Source organism: Coccinella septempunctata, chromosome 8 (genome assembly GCF_907165205.1).
Source record: "Coccinella septempunctata chromosome 8, icCocSept1.1, whole genome shotgun sequence".
Lineage (NCBI taxonomy): Eukaryota > Metazoa > Arthropoda > Insecta > Coleoptera > Coccinellidae > Coccinella > Coccinella septempunctata.
In genome coordinates, this window is record NC_058196.1 from 4,956,230 (window position 1) to 4,979,373 (window position 23,144).

At 38.0% G+C, this 23,144-nt stretch overlaps 1 protein-coding gene across 1 annotated transcript; it reads right to left on the reverse strand.

Moving 5' to 3' along the window:
• Positions 1-21,287: 21,287 nt before the first annotated feature.
• Positions 21,288-22,021, reverse strand: LOC123318779 (serine/threonine-protein kinase fused-like). Its single transcript, XM_044905518.1, has 2 exons — positions 21,458-22,021; positions 21,288-21,413 (listed from the first exon to the last, which is right to left on the reverse strand). Exons 1-2 carry the CDS (start codon positions 22,019-22,021, stop codon positions 21,348-21,350), a joined length of 630 nt encoding a protein of 209 aa, XP_044761453.1. The 3' UTR covers positions 21,288-21,347.
• Between the last annotated feature and the right edge of the window lie 1,123 nt (positions 22,022-23,144).

Consider the following 23,144-nt stretch of genomic DNA (forward strand, 5'->3'; position numbering starts at 1 on the left):
TTTCATTTAGAATACACTCTATATCATAAATGATTCATTATATCAGACTTGCACTCTGAATTCATACATAACCTATTGCTTGATTGCAGGTCAAGAAGCGTTCAGTGGATTTTTTTTTGCATAGTACTTGAAACAGTACTAACTGTTAACTTTTATGATCCCCTATCAATTTTTATTGGTTTTCAAAATTAATGTTTCATTTAGAATATGCTGTAAATTCAAAATGAATCATTATCAGACTTGCACCCCAATATTAGGAATTTTCTATTTCTTGATCGCAGGTCAAGGAGCGTTCAGTCTTTTACGCATAGTACTTAAAACAGTACTGTTGTCTTTTCTCTACATCTAACAATTTTCAATTTTTTACGAAGTTAATATTTCATTTTGAATATAGAGCGTGGGCTGGAGTTACAAATCCTACAAAAGTTTTCATTTTATAGGTTTCTCCTTCTTCCTAAAAATCTCAATGTAGTCATTCACATTGAAAAGTTTGATATTTGGATCTTCTTTTCTTCTAATAGATGTCATATTCAGAATCTCCTTCAGAATGAAAGACCTCGTCAAGCGTTTTCTCAGGTTTCCGTTCGACACATACTGCTTTTTTTCTCCAACATCGGAATTTATTTTCTTCACGACTTTTTGGCTATGTTCATCTTGATTACCTTGATAAGGATGCCAAGGCTACTCAAATCGAGACTCACCTGAAAAATAAATTCGAAGGTGAAAATTTTCAAGTTGAAAAACTACCTTGTCGAGACGATGCAAGCAGTATAGCTTTTAGAGTTGGTGCTGACTTAAAATTATTGGAATGTCTATATAAGTCAGAAAACTGGCCATCTGGAGTACTTATACGAAGGTTCAAGTTTTTTGGAGCGGCCAAACAGAATTCAAAAGATCGATGAATGAGACTACTGATGGTAGTCAGGAGTGGAGTCTGATGAACTGGAATATACAGGGACTCTCAGTTAAAAAACGGAACTTAGTAGAAGCTTTTCTGAGCACACACCAGCCTGAATTCGTCTGCTTAAGTGAACACCACATTGATGGAAGTCTGGATGCTCTTTTGCAATTAGAGGGTTATGGTACCATTAGCTCTTTCTGCCGAGGAACAAGAGATGGTGGATCTGCGGTGCTGGCTCGATCTGATTTGGTTAACCAGTGTAAGCCTATATATTACTTAAATAGAATGTCATATGAGTTTACCTTGGAATTCTCTTGTGTGCCTTTTCGTGAGCGTGTTTGTATTATTTGTATATATAGAACGCCGGATTCAGATATTAATATTTTTCTTGACCAATTCTCAATCTTAATTGGTAAAGCCACTCTCAAATACGACTATTTGATCGTTGCTGGAGATTTAAATATAAATCGATGCAGGGAGAATGGAACTGGGAAGTTATTGTATGATATTTTGGATTCTTATGGATTGAATTCTCTCATTCATGGTTACACAAGAGTCTGTTTATATGGTGACATTGTAACGAAAAGTGGAATAGACTATGTAATTTCCAATTTGACGCAGTTAAGATTCCTAAATTTCGACCCAGGCATATCCGATCATCACGTCCAGTTCTCATATTTTGACAAAACCGTGTTTAATGATGAACCTAAGGTTGACACGAGTAGAGTAGTTCGATGCATTAATGATGATAGTATTGAGGAATTCAGAGTGCATCTGTCAAGGTTTGTTCCTTCTGTGGATGTCGGCAATGCACTATTCAATGATTACTGGGAGCATGTAATTTGGAGCTTCCGATCAGCTTTCCCACAAAAAATCAAAAGATCGCAATGTCAGAGTGGTAGAAACGCTTATTCCCGACGAGTAAGAATGCTCCTTGAAAACCTGGAGGTCTTGAATGCCATTAAAAATATCTATAAAACACCTGAATTGCTAGAGAATTACAAACTCAATAAAAAAAGAGTGAGCATTGAAATTCAGCAGGAAAAAATGTCGAGAACAAATGAATTTGTGAAAAATTCCAGCAATAAGCAGAAGGCCGTATGGCATTTGGTGAACAAATGTCTTGGTAAAGAAAAAAAGAACTATACCTGCACAGGTGCAATATCTCCTGATGAGTTTGGTCTGTTCTTTTCACAGGTAAATGCTAACATGCAAAGGGACCATTTCAGTGGTTTCCTCTCAGCTCACTGCACTAAAAGCAAATGTTCTTCACTCAGGTCGATGGCTTATTTGCCAGTAAGCCCAGAAGATATCATAAGGATTATCAACTTATCGAAAAACTTATCGTCCACAGGTTTTGATGACATACCGATGAAGCTGATTAAGCATTGCAAACATGAAATGTCTCCATACCTATCGGATGCCATTAATGCGGCTGTCTATGCTGGCGAGTTTCCGAGCATTCTGAAGACTGCTATTGTGGTCCCTGTATACAAAAAAGGAGACTGTGAACAGCCTGAAAACTTTAGGCCCATTTCTCTCCTTGCAACTGTGTCCAAGATTTTTGAGCGTGTTGTTTATGATCAGATCATGAATTTTCTTGATAGAAGTGACACCTTATATTTCCGTCAGTATGGCTTCAGACCGGGTTTGTCAACTGAGAACAGCATATGTGATCTGGTGGACCTCGTTAATTGCAGACTCAACTAAGGTGAGTTCGTTGTGCTGGTGCTGTTTGATCTCAGTCGAGCCTTCGACTGTCTCTCACCCAATTTCTGTGCTGAAAAGCTCGAACGCCTAGGAATACGAGAATTTTTGAACAGGTTCATTTTGTCGTTCCTCAAAGATAGGAAATTTTTTGTCAAAACTGATGATGGCCATTCTGATATATTTGAACAACTAATGGGCACACCTCAGGGAAGTGTGCTGGGCCCGCTTATCTTTATACTTCATATAAATGACCTCCATGAGTTTATAAATGATGGTGAGGTATTCATATATGCTGACGATACAGGAATAGTGGTACGTGATAAATGTAAAAATCATCTAGCAGAAAGGGTGAGATTGGTGATTAGGAGTTTTCAGGACTGGTGTAGGAAAAGTCACCTTTTGATAAATATAGAAAAGACAGTTCTTCTTGATATGTCTCAGGCGGGTAAAATGTCCTCGATCAATGTTGAAAATAAGGTCTTGAAACTAAGCAAAAGTGCTACGTTCTTGGGCGTAACTCTCGATGATTCTTTGAATTGGGAACCCCACGTCGAGATTTTGGCACAAAAACTCAATAAGGCATGCTATGCATTGAGTATTCTGAAAATGTCCTTCACTCCCAAACACGCTGATCGACATATATTATGCTTATGTATATTCAATTGTTGGTTACGCAAATTGCGTATGGGGAAATTCGAGTCATGCTCATCGCATATTTGTTGGACAGAAGCGAGCATTGAGAATAATCTATGGCTTGAGCTATAGACAGAGTTGCAGGGAAACTTTCAAGGATAATTGGATTCTCACTGTTCTATGCATTTATATCTATAAGTTGTGTTCCCGTGTTCATAATGAAAAGAAGAGATTCCAAAAAAGATCGGATATTCATAGTTATGAGACAAGAAATGAGGATAACTTAGATCTGGTGAAACAAAATCGAGAAAAATTTAAGAAATCACCTTATTATGCTGGCGTATCTATTTATAATTCACTACCAAAGTTATTGAAGAGTACTGTGGAGCTGAGAGTGTTCAAGAGTAAATTAAGATCTATATTGTGTGAAAATGCTTTCTACTCGATCTCCGATTTTATTCAATACTGTAGGGAGGGGAGCTCCAGTGGATGACTTGCTTGTTCCGACTCCTTGGGCCGACTTGGGATGGGGAATTTTAATATGACTCCAACAATTTATGTTTTTTGAAGATAGCATTCAGGATGTTTTTTTGTATTGTGAGATGTTCTATACAACAATTTGTATTATTTTTTTGACGTGTCAATGCTACTTTTGTAGTTTTTTATGGCAAAATAAATACTTACTTACTTACTTACTTACTTACTTCTCTTCTTGCAGCGTGAGTGTCGGATTTATTTTGCGGAACTTTTCCTCTTTTTCATTCTCCTACATGTGACTTCAGAAAATTCCTGATTTGAACTGTTCTCCTCAAGTCAATTTGTTTAGACTTCAATTTTTCCAATCCCATTCTCAAGATCTTCTTTCTGTCCATCTCGTCTTCCAGAATGAAAAAAATATTCAAGTACGAAACGATAAAATTCGATAGTATCAAAGTTAAAAAATGTAAACCACAACACAATATTTGCAGCACGAAGCACATTCACAACTGAATACTTTGTACACCTACTCCGCTGTTTTAAAGCCCCTCTACCATCCCTCCCTAGCACCCCACCACCCAATTGCCCGTTCCGTCGTCTGATTCGATATTAGATTGCTGTGACTTAAAATTTCTATGGAATCAACGTATTACATTCGTTCAATTTGACTGTCACACGTCGGACTGTTTGTTGATTTATCCTTAACTTCCTATGACCAATTTTAAAGTGTTACTTTTATTAGTTGTATGATGAGCCTTGAGAAAGGAACAAAATAGTTCCGAAACGTTGGCGAATTCATAAGAGATTGTTTTTCAACCTGTCCAAATTCCTGCGATATTTTACTTATTGTGTTCAATCCATTATTTATGATACCTAAAAAGAACATATAAAATATTCTGTTATTTTGTGATACTTGAGCCTAACACTAAAAATACCTAAAATTATAGAGTGTTTTAAATAATTATGAGTTTATGAAACATATGCGAATTTAAATGATAATTGTCCAGATTATTTTTCTTACAGAAAGAATATACTATATTACTGTTTATTTTTTCAAACGTTTCTGATATTATGAAATGATGAAATATCAACAATTGAAATGTATAAGTTATATATCAACAGATAATAACTATCTGGATAAGCAAGTATTGAAGCGCATTAGTATTTCAATTCTTAAGTTTGTTTCAAATCTCGCTGCTCCAAACAATATTTCAAAATTAATAATTTCTAGAGAATTCTTTTTCATCATTTACATTCACGTTGTAGATGGTATACACGTTTTTCCTGAGGAAATGAAAACTATAGAAAGAATGTCCCTGAATAGATTTAACGACTCTGATGTATATGCAGAAATCCATGTAGGTTCCCATTGTATAAGTACAGAATCGTTATTTTTTTATTTTCACCCTAATTATACGGAGCACTACTATCTACTTCATGAATTTCATTTTCAATGTCTTAACCGGGAAACCGAAAAATTTTGAGTATATAATAATGCATAAATAAATAAATAATAAAAATGAAATATTCTCATATTATAAGAGCTAAAAACTTGGTTTCATAAAAAACGGCATGGATTCCCCATCGAGTAACATGTGATTCTGGTGACATGACATTGAATTTTCTAAGATTTCCAGCTTTCAGTATGCTTTAACGATAGAATGGTGCAACATTCAGGAATTGTTGTCGAAGTCATAATGTATTTTTAACAGCATATCCACCAAAAAATTCTTTCGTTTCGTACTTTCATCGAAAAAATTTGTTTAAATGAAAACCTCTATTTTAGTTGAATTATGATCCATCCTATCCTTACTATACCCAAAATTGACAAGGTATTCCTGGATACGGAATATTCTGCTATCGTTTTTCGAAATGGGGAATTTTACGGAAATAACTTGATATTAGTCCGAAAGTCACACTAAAACATTTGTAAGGCCTCACTATCTTCAAAATTTAAGACGAAAATCGGAAATTATATTCACGCCCAGTACGAAAAGAAGATATTAAAAAAAAATAACCAATGCAAGTGACATTCAGTAAAGTGAAAATAAAATATCGCCAAAATAATGTCGAAATTAGACATAGTCAAACTTATGCAAGTTTTTGGCCGTCCAACTTCATTTGCTGTTAAGATTAGATATTTTATGATTTCTATGCTGATCCGGCTATCGAAAATATTCAAAATGATTTTGAAAAGGCCGTTTTATAGAAAAAAGTTCTATTTTGAGATGCTGGCGTTCGAACATAAATCGATAATTAATTGCAATATTTCCGAAAAATGCATCAACAATCAAATATCTTATTTCAAAATACTTCAAAGTTCATGCTATACAAATCCTTGTTTTCGCAGGTAGTAATTATGACCAAATCGGTCCGTTGCGGGCGGAAACGTTGAGGGATGGTTTATTGTATTGGTTATACTGTACCTGTGTTATTCTGTACCTGTCACCTAGTCAAAGTAACAAATATTTTACTGTATACTTCAATACGTCAATGGTTTTGAATAGGGTTTTTTTTGCTTATCAAGAAATAGTAGTCCCGCAGATCAGTTATGGCACTTTTTCGTTTTCCATGATATTGTTCTGGTTTTTTTTACAGATGAATCCCCTTTGTATTTGTCATGAGAAATGAGATTTCGATAATTAAGTATGAACGTTGACTTCTATTCTATCTGTCTATTATATTCGTCAATGTAAACTGTTCTTTGTTTCAGGCTCAGGTAATTTCTTTTGAAATTAAATCATTTTGATGAAACATCCTCTACACATCCATATAGCTCATGGAAAACTTCGAAAAACCGAATAAAAAAGTTACTTTCTTCCGTCATGAATTTCTTAAAATGGATTGCTGAAATTTATTAAAGAAAATGACGAAAAATTTTGGTTGCAGTAGCCTTTTTCTTGAGGTTGAAACTGGAATAATAATATTCGCGAGAGTACTGAAGCTGGCATATGGAATAATGAGAAAACAATATAAAAAATTACGGTGCGTAGCGAAGCGTTAGATCTATGACGCCATTATAACTAGTGAAACTGAAAAGAGAAAATTTTTCCAATTATCTGTAGGATACAAATAGTAGATGAATCCCTTAAACAATGTTCTTGAATGACAAAAAAAAGCAGGATTGGAAATTATCCTGGTTATAGTGAATCAATGTCTCAATAAATGAGAGGATGAAATAACTCAAAACAAACGAAATTAATTCAGGAACATAATACACATTGGTATAAAAGTGGACAAACAAATAAACAGTTGTTGGTTTTCATATATCTGAGTTGATTTTGTTTATTTATCGCCCTCATTCGAAGGCTCATTTATTTGATATCCTCCTACTTAATATTTACTGATAATTAGTATATCTGGTCATATTTTGAAGTTTTAATTTTTTTATACCGTACTTATAACGGGACCTAACGTTGTCTTTTGAGTACACCTAACAATTTTAAATTTTTTTTCAAACCTAATGTTTCATTCAGAATACACTCTATATCATAAATGATTCATTATATCAGACTTGCACTCTGAATTCATACATAACCTATTGCTTGATTGCAGGTCAAGAAGCGTTCAGTGGATTTTTTTTTTGCATAGTACTTGAAACAGTACTAACTGTTAACTTTTATGATCCCCTATCAATTTTTATTTGTTTTCAAAATTAATGTTTCATTAAGAATATGCTGTAAATTCAAATAACAGACTTGCACCCCAATATAATGAATTTTCTATTTCTTGATCGCAGGTCAAGGAGCGTTCAGTCTTTTACGCATAGTACTTAAAACAGTACTGTTGTCTTTTCTCTACATCTAACAATTTTCAATTTTTTTCGAAGTTAATATTTCATTTTGAATATAGAGGGCGGGCTGGAGTTACAAGTCCTACAAAAGTTTTCATTTTATAGGTTTCTCCTTCTTCCTAAAAATCTCAATGTAGTCATTCATATTGAAAAGTTTGATATTAGGATCTTCTTTTCTTCTAATAGATGTCATATTCAGAATCTCCTTCAGAATGAAAGACCTCGTCAAGCGTTTTCTCAGATTTCCGTTCGACACATACTGCTTTTTTTCCCCAACATCGGAATTTATTTTCTTCACGACTTTTTGGCTATGTTCATCTTGATTACCTTCTCTTCTTGCAGCGTGAGTGTCGGATTTTTTCTGCGGAACTTTTCCTCTTTTTCGTTCTCCTACATGTGACTTCAGAAAATTCCTGATTTGAACTGTTCTCCTCAAGTCAATTTGTTTAGACTTCAATTTTTCCAATCCCATTCTCAAGATCTCCTTTCTGTCCATCTCGTCTTCCACAATGAAAAAAATATTTAAGTATGAAACGATAAAATTCGATAGTATCAAAGTTAAAAAATGTACACCACAACACAATATTTGCAGCACGGAGCACATTCACAACTGAATACTTTGTACATCTACTCCGCTGTTATATTGCCCCCCTACCATCCCTCCCTAGCACCCCACCTCCCAATTGCCCGTTCCGTCGTCTGATTCGATACTAGATTGCTGTGACTTAAAATTTCTATGGAATCAACGTATTACATTCGTTCAATTCAACTGTCACACGTCGGACTGTTTGTTGATTTATCCTTAACTTCCTATGACCAATTTTAAAGTGTTACTTTTATTAGTTGTATGATGAGCCTTGAGAAAGGAACAAAATAGTTCCGAAACGTTGGCGAATTCATAAGAGATTGTTTTTCAACCTGTCCAAATTCTTGCGATATTTTACTTATTGTGTTCAATCCATTATTTATGATACCTAAAAAGAACATATAATATATTTTGTTATTTCGTGATACTTGAGCCTAACACTGAAAATACCTAAAATTATATAGTGTTTTATATAATTATGAGTTTATGAAACATATGCGAATTTGAATGATAATTGTCCAGAGTATTTTTCTTACAGAAAGAATATACTATATTACTGTTTATTTTTTCAAACGTTTCTGATATTATGAAATGATAAAATATCAACAATTGAAAAGTATAAGTTATCGATACAGATAATAACTATCTGGATAAGCAAGTATTGAAGCGCATTAGTATTTCAATTCTTAAGTTTGTTTCAAATCTCGCTGCTCCAAACAATATTTCAAAATTTATAATTTCTAGAGAATTCTTTTTCATCATTTACATTCACGTTGTAGATGGTATACACGTTTTTCCTGAGGAAATAAAAACTATAGAAAGAATGTCCATGAATAGATTTAACGACTCTGATGTATATGCAGAAATCCATGTAGGTTCCTATATATAAGTACAGAATCGTTATTTTTTTATTTTCACCCTAATTATACGGAGCACTACTATCTACTTCATGAATTTCATTTTCAATGTCTTAACCGGGAAACCGAAAAATTTTGAGTTTATAATAATGAATAAATAAATAAATAATTAAAATGAAATATTCTCATATTATAAGAGCTAAAAACTTGGTTTCTTAAAAAACGGCATGGATTCCCCATCGAGTAACATGTGATTATGGTGACATGACATTGAATTTTCTAAGATTTCCAGCTTTCGTATGCTTTAACGATAGAATGGTGCAACATTCAGGAATTGTTGTCGAAGTCATAATGTATTTTCAACAGCATATCCACCAAAAAATTCTTTCGTTTCGTACTTTCATCGAAAAAAATTTGTTTAAATGAAAACTCCTATTTTAGTCGAATTATGATCCATCCTATCCTTACTATGCCCAAAATTGACAAGGTATTCCTGGATACGGAATATTCTGCTAAAGTAAAGTAAAGTGAAAATAAAATATCGCCAAAATAATGTCGAAATGAGACATAGTCAAACTTATGCAAGTTTTTGGCCGTCCAACTTCATTTCCTGTTTAGATTAGATATTTTATGATTTCTATGCTGATCCGGCTATCGAAAATATTCAAAATGATTTTGAAAAGGCCGTTTTATAGAAAAAAGTTCTATTTTGAGATGCTGGGGTTCGAACATAAGTCGATAATTAATTGCAATATTTCCGAAAAATGCATCAACAATCAAATATCTTATTTCAAAATACTTCAAAGTTCATGCTATACAATTCCTTGTTTTCGCAGGTGGTAATTATGACGAAATCGGTCCGTTGCGGGCGGAAACGTTGAGAGATGGTTTATTGTATTGGTTATACTGTACCTGTGTTATTCTGTACCTGTCACCTAGTCAAAGTAACAAATATTTTACTGTATACTTCAATACGTCAATGGTTTTGAATAGGGTTTTTTTTTTGCTTATCAAGAAATAGTAGTCCCGTAGATCAGTTATGGCTCTTTTTCGTTTTCCATGATATTGTTCTGGTTTTTTTTACAGATGAATCCCCTTTGTATTCATCAAGAGAAATGAGAATGAACTGTTCTTTGTTTCTGGCTCATATAATTCCTCTTGAAATTAATTCGTCTCAATGAAACATCCTCTACACATCCATATAGCTCATGGAACAACATTGAAGGTGACTTTTTCGAGAACTTCGAAAAACCGATTAAAAAAGTTACTTTCTTCCGTCATAAATTTCTGAAAATGGATTGCTGAAATTTATTACAGAAAAGAACGAAAAATTTGGTTGCAGTAGCCTTTTTCTTGAGGTTGAAACCGGAATAATAATATTCGCGAGAGTACTGAAGCTGGCATATGAAATAATGAGAAAGCAGTATGAAAAATTACGTTGCATAGCGTAACGTTAGATCTATGACGCCATTATATCTAGTGGAACTGAAAAGAGCAAATTTTTCCAATTATCTGTAGGATATAAATAGTAGATGAATCCCTAAAACAATGTTCTTGAATGACAAAAGAAAGCAGGATTGGAAATTATCCTGGTTATAGTGAACAAATGTCTCAATAAATGGTAGGATGAAATAACTCAAAACAAAAGAAATTAATTAAGGAACATTCGATATAAAAGTGGACAAACAAAACAACAGTTGTTGGTTTTCATATATCTGAGTTGATTTCGTTTATTTATCGCCCTTATTCGAAGGCTCACTCATTTGATATCCTCCTACTCAATTTTAACTCATAATTAGTATATCTGCTCATAATTTGAAATTTTATTTTTTTTTTATACCGTACTTGGAACGGTACCTAACGTTGTCTTTTGAGTACACCTTACAATTTTTAATTTTTTTTTCAAACCTAATGTTTCATTAAGAATACACTCTATATCATAAATGATTCATTATATCAGACTTGCACTCTGAATTCATACATATCCTATTGCTTGATTGCAGGTCAAGAAGCCTTCAGTGGATTTTTTTTTGCATAGTACTTGAAACAGTACCAATTTTTTTCGATGAAAGTACGAAACGAAAGAATGGGGAATCCATGCCATTTTTTAAGAAACCAAGTTTTAGCTCTTATAATATGAAAATATTTCATTTTGATTATATACTTAAAATTTTTCGGTTACCCGGTTAAGACATTGAAAATGAAATTCATGAAGTAGATAGTAGTGCTCGGTATAATTAGGGTGAAAATAAAAAATAACTATTCTGTACTTATATATAGGAACGTACATGGATTTCTGCATATACATCAAAGTCGTTAAATCTATTCAGGGACATTCTTTCTATAGTTTTTATTTCCTGGATCTAATAGACCTCTAGGTCGTAGTGCAAAGGAATTCCCCTCCAGTATACCATCTACAACGTGAATGTAAATGATGAAAAAGAATTCTCTAGAAATTATTAATTTTGAAATATTGTTTGGAGCAGCGAGATTTGAAACAAACTAAAGAATTGAAATACTAATGCGCTTCAATACTTGCTTCTCCAGATAGTTATCATCTGTATCGATAACTTATACTTTTCAATTGTTGATATTTTATCATTTCATATTATCAGAAACGTTTGAAAAAATAAACAGTAATATAGTATATTCTTTCTGTAAGAAAATTAGTCTGGGAAATTATCATTTAAATTCGCATATCTTTTATGAACTCATCTTATCTCAATATATATAATTCTTCTGTTCGTGGCTTTGTCACACAACTCCTCCTAAACGGCTGGGCCGATTTTGATGAAATTTTTTGTGTATATTCCAGTGAACTCGAGGATGGTTTAGAATCCATTCATTGCTGTATCCCGTTACCGGGAATAAATCTACAAAAAGAAGAAGGAAAAAAAAAACAAAATTCGAACAGACTTGTAACTTCTTAGTGCTAGTTGCGACTGTGTGCCCTCCTGTGACTAAAGAGACCCAACCGTGACCTGCAGATCCTTCCACACTCAGGGCATGGATAGTCTCCAACCAGATCTGGCCGCCGCTGTATCCTTCTCGATTCTCCATTATAACTGTGGACCAAAGACCTCCACTGTGACCTGTCTAACGTTAGTTGTTCCCAGTTATGATTAGCATTAACTGATTTTAGGGATTGATGTAGTGTATCCTTAAACCGCTTATACTGGCCTCCTGGTTTCCGGGCTCCCTCAGTGAGTTCGCCGTATAGAGCTATTTTGGGGAGTCTTGTGTCTTGCATCCTCAGAATGTGGCCGCTCCATCTGAGTCGGGCCCTCGTTACTTGAGTCTCAATTTTGACAGTTTGACAGTCTAATGTATAGGCGTGATGTCGCTAGTGCGCGGAATTATCTGTTCTCGTTGTGCGAGTAAAATTAATAGATATGATGATACAATTAAGTGTCAAAGTTGTGAAAATACTTTTCATAAAAAGTGCTTAAACATCAATATCGATGATTTCAATGAACTACGTGAAGGTGGAAAAATAATGAAGTGGATTTGTGAGAGCTGTAGTAGCGGTCCAAGCAATACGAATGTCGCCTTGAGCATGAGTGAGAACTCACTGTTGTTTTCCATTCAAGAAATTGTCGAAAAACTAGTAACACCATTGCGTTTTGAAATTTCTGAATTAAAGAATACTATAAAACATCAAAATAAACAGATATCGACACTCATTGATGAAATTCATACGCTGAAACAAACAAAAAAAAACGACACCATCACCAGATCGGATGCACGGAATTCCTCTGATATGATAAATCAATCCAGTAATCCCGAGATAAGAACTCATGTGGATGTTTCACTTTCTTCTGATAATGTATCTACAGCTGTTCCCAATATCTCTACTCCTCTTACAATTTCAACTGAAAATAATGTTGCTGATCTATCCCGGAAAGTTTCCGATGCGGAGGGATGGAAAACTGTGCCGAATAGAAAAAAACCCAAATCTATAGCTAGTTCCTCTAAAGTCAGCACTGGCACTACTACTAGATCTAGAAAGGTACTGCGGCCGATTGTTGGAACCTCAAAAGCAAATAGTCTTCATGCTGTTCCCAAGATACAGTTCTCCCATGTACATGTCTCGCGACTCAGCCCTGATACAACTACGAGTGACCTGCAGGAATTTTTCAATGGAAGCATACCAAGTGTATCATGTGAGCCATTAACATCAAGGAAGCCGGAAGTTTACTCATCATTCAAGATAACTCTTCCCTCAGAATTTTTGGACAAAGTCCTAAATCCCGATTTCTGGCCTGAGGGAATAGCTGTGAACAAGTTTTTTATGAAAAGACGCCATCCAAACACCGCTACGTGAAAGATGCGACCAGTTCAGCAGTTTCCGCAGCAAAGAGAGAAGCCACCAGGACCGACAAAAACAAGTGCTTTGATGTGATTTTACAAAATGTCCAATCGCTCGGATCATCAATGAACAGATTGAAGTTTATGGTTCAAGAAGAGGATCCTGACATTCTGGCGATTACCGAGCATTGGAAAAGTGAGGAGGAACTACAGGTTTGTAATCTAAGTGGATACAGACTAGTAACCAGTTTCTGCCGTGCGAAGGGGAAACATGGTGGTTCTGCGATTTTTAGTAAGGATGGAATTAGGGTCAATGAGAGGTCAGATTACAATTTGCTCAGTATATTGAATGTAATTGAATGTTGTGCTGCTCAACTGTATCTTGATAGTTACAAATTATTGATCATTTGTATATATAGGCCTAACACCTGGCCACTAGCTGATGTAGAAAAATTTCTGGAGGTTTTCTCGAATATCCTCCAACAGTGCACAATGGAGAGATCATCTTTCATTATTATGGGTGACTTTAACTTGAATTTTCTCTCAGATTCATCTGATATTAGAAAATTTATGTCACTACTTAATAGTTTCAACTTAACACCATCTAATTATAAAGTGACACGTCCATGTTCAGGAACTTGCCTTGACAATGCTTTCACGTCTCTTGTTGGTCGAACCGAAGTGGTGGAGTATCATATATCTGACCACTCTGCCTTGAAGTTTTCGACTGACCTGTATATTGATAATAAACAAAAAGCCTCGACATTCACAGGGAGAACCATTAATGATCAAACTGTCAGAGCTTTCCGGAATGAGCTATCTGTGGTATCATGGGATGACATTTACCAAATCCCAGTCAATCCAAATATTCTTTGGAATACTTTTCACAGTCGATACTCTGGGGTGTTTGATCATTGTTTCCCTAAAGTGAGTATTCGTTCATGTTCCTCAAGCAAAAAATTCAAACTGTCAACTGAAAGCAGATTTCTCAAGAACCTATTGGATATACTTCATATAGTTAAATTCTCTAGACCTGAATTCTGTTCCTTGTACACAACTGTAAAAAAAAAATACGATAACTCACTTACCAAGGCTAAAAAAAAATATTATAGCGATCTCATCTCAAATTCTGACAATGTTTCCAAAACATCCTGGAATGTTATAAAGTCCCTTACAAACTGTAAAAGACCTGAAAAATTGTTTCCCAGTCATACTGATCCATCTCTTCTCTCAAATGTATTTAATAACTACTTTGCAGATATTCCATCTAATTTAACGGCTCAGATGACTCATTCCTCCTCATACAATGTCAGAAATCGACTTGATCAGTCTTTCTACATGTTTGATGTCTCACATGATGAGATTCTGTCAGTTGTCAGATCTCTTAAGGACAAGACTTCATTTGGTTATGATGAAATACCAATAAAAGTCATCAAGCTTTCTATTGACTTAATTGTTGAACCACTCTGTTTCATCATCAACAGATCCTTCAAGGAGGGTGTTTTTTCGGACCAACTGAAAGTCGCTATCGTTAAGCCAATTTTCAAGAAAGGCAATAAGGATGATCTTGGTAACTATCGACCTATCAGCATTTTGACATCCTTCTCTAAGATATTTGAAAAGATTTTGTGTAATAGGCTGGCAAAATTTTTCACTAAATTCAATGTGATATCACCCAGTCAACATGGTTTTCTAAAGAATAGAAATACTGAGACGGCTCTGTTTGAATTGATTGATGATATCACTATTTCCCTTGAGCAGGACGAAATTCCATTAGGCCTCTTTCTTGACCTCTCCAAGGCATTTGACTGTGTGAGTCATCGGAGGTTACTGGAAGTTCTTGAAGATTGTGGAATTCGAGACAATCAACTGAAAATCATGGCAAGCTTCCTATCCTCTAGAACCCAGAGAGTAGTTGTGCAGATCGATGGTCGAAGTTTTTATTCGGATCTGATACCTATCCTACTTGGAGTGCTCCAGGGGAGTATTGCGGGCCCACTACTCTTTTTGGTCCATATCAATTTCTTGCCGGGGGCGTTTCGGGGTGTGGCTGGTGTTACGGGATCCGTCAACAGTTTTCCAAGATTAGAGAACTGTCAAATATCATTAAGAAAATTTGCTGATGATATAAATTATCTGATAAAATCTCATATTATCACATCAACTATAAATGAGGCAGCTAATCTGCTCACCATTGTAAGGGAATGGTTGTGTGCTCATAATCTGGTTCTAAACATCAATAAGACACAATGTTTATTTTTCCATAGCGACAAATCCAGGCAGACTTATCCCATGTCAATTGATATTTTGGATGGTCGAATCGAGGTACACGATCAGGTTCGATTCCTGGGAATCATTCTCGACAGGCACCTGAAATGGGGACCTCACACGGATAAGCTTGGTCAGAGACTTAACTTTGCATGCTATACTCTCTTCATGCTCAGAGGTATACTCGATTTAAGATATCTGAAATCGGTATACTATGCTAATTTCCATTCTCTTCTCTCCTATGGTATAATTTTCTGGGGTAGTTCATCATTTATGAATGAAATTTTTATTATACAGAAGAAGGCCTTGAGAACAATGTTATTCCTAGGATATAGAGACTCTTGCAGAGGCTTGTTTAGGTTGAATAATATTTTAACAGTTCATGGGTTGTATATTTTTAAATTACTAGTTTTTTTCTTCAAGCTGTAACGTGCGTTTCTCGGAGAAGCCTTAATCTCGAGCGCCAGCTATTCTTTTCAATAGGAAGAATAGCAAACCTACCAGAGTAGCTGCTAGCCAGAGACAGAGCTCGGTGTTGTCTAGGGTAGTAGCGACAACGAAGAAGTCAAAATCGAACTATGTAAAAGTTTATTCACAACTTCGGAAACTAATTATATGTACAAGGGAGATATGTGTGATATAAAATATGAGTGATTCTATCAGTGAAAATACATTCGGGAAGTCTTATCCGGTCACGAGCACTTTATGAAATTTGTACCGGGTGTAGTGAAAAATTAACGGTTCAATAAAAATGCGCCAACCAGAACTGACGAATGCTAAGGACTTGCTATACGGTATCGGTGTGTAGTTGTATTTCTCCGGGAATGAAACACAATAAGGACGGGTCTGTTCGAGATTTTTATTCGCTGCCCCAAGGGTTGTAGCACACCATGATTGACAGCGAAGAAAATGTCTATGTTTAACGCAACTACGGGATCTCACTGACTACGTGCGGTATCTCTTATTCTCTGCCCCAAGGGTTATAGCACACCATGATTGACAGAAAAGAAGAGATTTCGGATCTAACACTTATGACGCGGAACGCGGACAGGGGGGTTGACGGAACTTTCCCTTCAGTACCCCAAGGTCTAGGGCGGACCTGTTCGAGACTTTTATTCGCTGCCCCAAGGGTTGTAGCACACCATGATTGACAGCGAAGAAAATGTCTATGTTTAACGCAACTACGGGATCTCACTGACTACGTGCGGTATCTCTTATTCTCTGCCCCAAGGGTTATAGCACACCATGATTGACAGAAAAGAAGAGATTTCGGATTTAACACTTATGACGCGGAACGCGGACAGGGTAAAGAACGATAAAATACAACAGGAAACGATACAGTACAGCAGTGTCAAAGTTAAAGAAGTAACGGCGTAGGTCTAACAAAGAAACTGAACGGTACAGACGGGGACCTACCTCCTTTGTTTCAAGCACTCGAAACTCAAAGGATTTAAAAGAAAAACTAAAAAATTAACTCTAAGCACTGATGCAAATAACACAAAATGATTATTCTTCAACGGCGAAAGAATACCGAAAATTAGCTGAATTTATAACAGAAGTTAGAAACCACGTTAGAAAGCGAAAAATACTCAAGCGAAAGGAAAGCACTGAAGTAAAATTCAAAAGTGACCGTCGCGGGGGAAAATTTGCTTTTATAGGCATATCCCCTCTCACGGTAAAAATCTGAAAATTCCAGAATGCGACAAGAATGAAAAACGTCGTCAGCTCCGGTTTATCGCATATCAACAGATGAAAAACGTCGAAATCTTCAGCGGCATGTAAGAAAAACAACGTGAAATACAGATAAGCGGTTTTTTACATTTACTCTGCCTGTCGGAATGAACGTACGGAATATTCGAGAATTAAAATATTTTCGAAGACGGAAATTTAAAACGAAAAAAAATGCACTAAGATGAACTCCAATTTTCCTCAGAAAACTGGGGTTCATTACACCCCCTGCATCTCGGAAGAAATTAACTTACGATGAAATAGTGAGCTTAATTTCACGACTCTATCTACCCCTAGTACCTTACTTTCGCGCGCGCCACCTATATACCATAGACAAACTATACTCGTGACCAGTTTACAATAGTTGTATTCGATAGTACTTATCTTCTCTATGGTTGGCAATGGTAGTTCCAATGCGCACGCAGAAACGTCAGCGTCAGTCATTTCGGCGCAGGTCTCCGCCATCTTGTCAAAGCACCTTGTTCAGCGTTCCGTGGACACATGATGTGGGTATTTAATAGTGGAAAATCTTCTTTCTCTATGTGGAAATTCATCTTCATCGCTGGAAAATCCAAGGGTCCAGGGTTCAAGTCCCTGCTCGGGCGCCATTTTTGTAACGTGCGTTTCTCGGAGAAGCCTTAATCTCGAGCGCCAGCTATTCTTTTCAATAGGAAGAATAGCAAACCTACCAGAGTAGCTGCTAGCCAGAGACAGAGCTCGGTGTTGTCTAGGGTAGTAGCGACAACGAAGAAGTCAAAATCGAACTATGTAAAAGTTTATTCACAACTTCGGAAACTAATCACATGTATAAGGGAGATATGTGTGATATAAAATGTGAGTGATTCTATCAGTGAAAATACATTCGGGAAATCTTATCCGGTCACGAGCACTTTATGAAATTTGTACCGGGTGTAGTGAAAAATTAACGGTTCAATAAAAATGCGCCAACCAGAACTGACGAATGCTAAGGACTTGCTATACGGTATCGGTGTGTAGTTGTATTTCTCCGGGAATGAAACACAATAAGGACGGGTCTGTTCGAGACTTTTATTCGCTGCCCCAAGGGTTGTAGCACACCATGATTGACAGCGAAGAAAATGTCTATTTTTAACGCAACTACGGGATTTCACTGACTACGTGCGGTATCTCTTATTCTCTGCCCCAAGGGTTATAGCACGCCATGATTGACAGAAAAGAAGAGATTTCGGATTTAACACTTAGGACGCGGAACGCGGACAGGGGGGTTGACGGAACTTTCCCTTCAGTACCCCAAGGGCTAGGGCGGACCTGTTCGAGACTTTTATTCGCTGCCCCAAGGGTTGTAGCACACCATGATTGACAGCGAAGAAAATGTCTATGTTTAACGCAACTACGGAATCTCACTGACTACGTGCGGGGTCTCTTATTCTCTGCCCCAAGGGTTATAGCACACCATGATTGAAAGAAAAGAAGAGATTTCGGATTTAACACTTATGACGCGGAACGCGGACAAAGAACGATAAAATACAACAGGAAACGATACAGTACAGCAGTGTCAAAGTTAAAGAAGTAACGGCGTTGGTCTAACAAAGAAACTGAACGGTACAGACGGGGACCTACCTCCTTTGTTTCAAGCACTCGAAACTCAACGGATTTAAAAGAAAAACTAAAAAAATTAACTCTAAGCACTGATGCAAATAACACAAAATGATTATTCTTCAACGGCGAAAGAATACCTAAAATTAACTGAATTTATAACAGAAGTTAGAAACCACGTTAGAAAGCGAAATGTACTCAAGCGAAAGGAAAGCACTGAAGTAAAATTCAAAAAGTGACCGTCGCGGGGGAAAATTTGCTTTTATAGGCATATCCCCTCTCACGGTAAAAATCTGAAAATTCCAGAATGCGGCAAGAATGAAAAACATCGTCAGCTCCGGTTTATCGCATATCAACCGATGAAAAACGTCGAAATCCTCAGCGGCATATAAGAAAAACAACGTAAAATACAGATAAGCGGTTTTTTACATTTACTCTGCCTGTCGGAATGAACGTACGGAATATTCGAGAATTAAAATATTTTCGAAGACGGAAATTTAAAACAAAAAAAAATGCACTAAGATGAACTCCAATTTTCCTCAGAAAACTGGGGTTCATTACACCCCCTCCATCTCGGAAGAAATTAACTTACGATGAAATAGTGAGCTTAATTTCACGACTCTATCTACCCCTAGAAATAATGACCTTACTTTCGCGCGCGCCACCTATACTCGTGACCAGTTTACAATAGCTGTATTCGATAGTACTTATCTTCTCTATGGTTGGAATGGTAGTTCCAATGCGCACGCCGAAACGTCAGCGTCAGTCATTTCGGCGCAGGTCTCCGCCATCTTGTCAAAGAATTTTGTTCAGCGTTCCGTGCGTGGATGTTCAATTATTGTGGAAAATCTTCTTTCCCCATGTGGAAATCCATCTTTATCGCTGGTCGGAAACTTGTCCCGTTTCATCCCTCCGGTGAGTACCTAATTTAACTGTGTTTGGCGGGTGTTTGAATTCCATCGTGGTTTTGTAGGTTACCCAGGAATCGTGGGAGCTGCAACAGGTGGAAAGCCTCCAACAGCTCGACGTGGGGGCTCAATGGGCTGGTGTGACCCGGCTGTACGGACGTTGGGACTCTCGGAGCCGGCAGGAGACTCGCAGGTGGGTAATTTCTAACAATAATGATCTTCATCGTTCCTCGGGGTCCACTTTTCTGCTTGGAACGGTTTTTCTCTGCTTTCTGTTTTCAGGTAGACGGTGTTTCTTCAGGTAGACAGTGTTAAATTGACGGTACAATAATTTCGATTCGGTTCAGAATAGAAATTGGTTAGATCCATTGGATCAATAGACGGATATACTCAGTTGCAATGTGAAACAGTATCCTTTATTGTTATTCCTTACATAAATAGCAGGTTTTTCAGACGGTTTTGATCGGTTTGATTCATATTTAATTGCATGCTGAACGGATGAAAATCGGTAGATACAATATTTCGGTCAACGGTGGTGCATGTACGGAATTTGAACGGAATTGTTACGGTGTAATCGGTTATAACTAAGTTAGTGACGGGCTTCAGTTGTACGTGATTTCTCCTTGCTATTGTCCTTGGCCTCACGGAGTTCTCGACATCTTGGACAGGCACGGAGGGCTAACTCCCTACTGGTTGGCATGCGGAACTTGTTTGATTTCTTCCGGGGCGGTTCGGATTGGGTGGATGCGCTGGGGATATCACATTGGACGGCAGCCTCGCGTTGACGGTGATGAGACTGACAAGTACAATTTCTGGTTAATGTACCTAGCAGGCCGCAACTGCTGCAGAAGAGAATCGGGGTACCGGTGCAGTGTGCTCGACTGTGCTCCCCTTGGCCACATCTCCAACACATATTAGGGCGAAGTTCTAAGTAGACATTGGGCCCCATTGTGCCAACTGTACGTACTCTGGCTGGAATCTTGGTTGTTATTTGAGCTGGACGGTTGTTGTGTCGATGGATGTCATGTTGACGATTATCCGGTTGTTTGGAAATCTTCCCCTTGTTTATGAAATAACGTTTATCTTGCTTATTTCTCTTTTCAGCTGGAATGTCTATTTCCATTGCATTCTGCCTCTGAGTCGGAACAGCCGCCTGTTGTAGTTCCTGCTTCCTGGGTGATGATGTGGAACGGTCAGTGACAGCGGAAGAGGTGTTTGGTTTGGGGCGACCAAATGCTTTGAGTGCCCCCAACGGCAACGGCACAGGACGGGGAGGAGATTCCGGTTCCTGGTCTTTTAATGGCTCGACAAGACCCAGCTCCTCGTCCAGTCGTTCCAGAAAGTCTGAGTCGCTCATGTTGCAGCCGTCAGACGGTCTTCTGAAAAGAGGTAAGATCATTATTACCTGGTATTTTCATTTCTATACGGTGAACGCACGGTTTGACTGGCGCAAATTTCTCTTTTTTTTTTTTTTTCAGGAAGATAATTCTTACGGTTTCAATCCACTGGCACCCAGAGACGGTGGGCAGTGCCGGAGGGAAACCTGAGCTTCAGCCGGAGCCGGCGTTTGCCCTTGACGGTGGTTGGTATCAGGGCGATGACCTCAGTCCGAAGACTGGGTGACCACAGACGGGGGTTCGGTTGAGCCTGGATTTTGGATGCTAGTCTTGACGGCAAAATCAGTGTCTTCCCTGGTGCTGGCGGTTCCTGTGGGACGGGAGACAGTTGGGGTGGTGGCGTTAACGGAGCAATTGGTGGAAGCGGTGCTGGTCTCAGTGTGGACACCGGTATCAGTGGGGGTGGCTGAGCTACGGTTTCAACTAACAGGACGGTATCGGTTCCAGGCCACTCCCACTGTGCAGCAGGTCTCCGGTGGGACGGGTTATCCTGGAGCAAACCTTCGATATACCATCGGACGGGGAATCTCAACCGCTCCATCTCCGCACGGTATTTGTCGTCCAGGGATGAGGCCCAATGCTGTTCCTCCTCACCCTGACGGCACGGTAATCCGGTCGCCACCTCTACGGCCACTAACCCCAACGCCCACAGGTCGACGGACGTGTCATACGGCTCTAGCCTGCGCTGTTCCGGTGCCCAGTACACCATGGTTCCTGCTGGCTCGGTAAGCAGGGGTTGGGCGGTGGTGAGTGTTTCGGCCAACCCAAAATCTGCTAGCAGGAATCGGCACCGGCGGCGTAAGATGTTGGCTGGCTTGATGTCTCGGTGTACTATTTGCCGACGATGACACTCCGTCACGGCTGCTGCTAACTGCCGCATCACGCGGAAGAACCGAGACGGCTGGTTCCTCGGCCCTTCTCGACGCAGGAAGGCATTTAGGTCTTCGTCGCACAGAGGCATTACCATAAAAAGGTAGTCTCCCTCTATGATGGCCTCTTGCAGGGGTATTATATTTGTATGTTCTAGGGACCTGAGTATGTCGACTTCCTGGATGGCGTGGTGAGTCAACATAGTCCTTTTCACCGCCACTGCTTGGCCGTGTCGTTGGCCTCTATAGACACGCCCAAAGCTGCCTTCTCCCAAGATCTCCCCCAGGTGTAAATGTTCCATCTGAAACATGTTAACTAGACACCTTTTGTCTTACGGAACACTGGTTCTGGTTGGCCGAGCAACTACAGTTATTCAGATAAACAGGTAAACGGAAAATAATAATATAATCGGTAACGGAAAAATATATATATTCGGTAACGGAAAAATAATATTTGTATATTCGGTAACAAAAAAAATAACGGATTTCCTCCTTTCAGAGGTTATTTCTATAGAACGGTTAACGGATCATGACAATAATATTATTATGCATGAAATGGTTTTAAATCTTTAATGTGTATGTTAGTGATTTTTCTACCCTCTGTATCTTTCAGGTCATAGACGACAGGTGAAACGACTTTAACAACGGTGAACGGACCGGAAAACTTCGGAGCCAACTTGGCGGCGAAACTGTCAACGGCAGAGGATAAAGGACGGTCCCGGCGTAGAACTTTATCTCCCACATGGTATCGGATTTCTCTTCGTCGAAGATTGTAGTGGTGAGCCTGTTGCTGGAAAGCACGGTACAGTTTAGTACGGACGAACTCATAAGCCTCTTGGAGATGTTTGATCTGTTGAGTACGGTAAGTCATGTCTCTATTTTCTTCTCCTGTACGGTTGGATTCTCCGTTCATTTCATTATTGTGGGGGTTTGTCGAATAAATCGCCCTCGGGATTTCTAGTTCCCTTCCATAATTCAAAAATGCCGGTGTGAATCCAGTAGACTCCTGTTCAGCGGTGTTGATGGCAAACGTTAACTCTCCTATCTTTTCAGCCCAGGTGCGTTGATCGGCTTCACAAAACTGTGCTATCATTGTCTTTAGGGTACGGTTAGCTCTTTCTACAGGGTTGCACT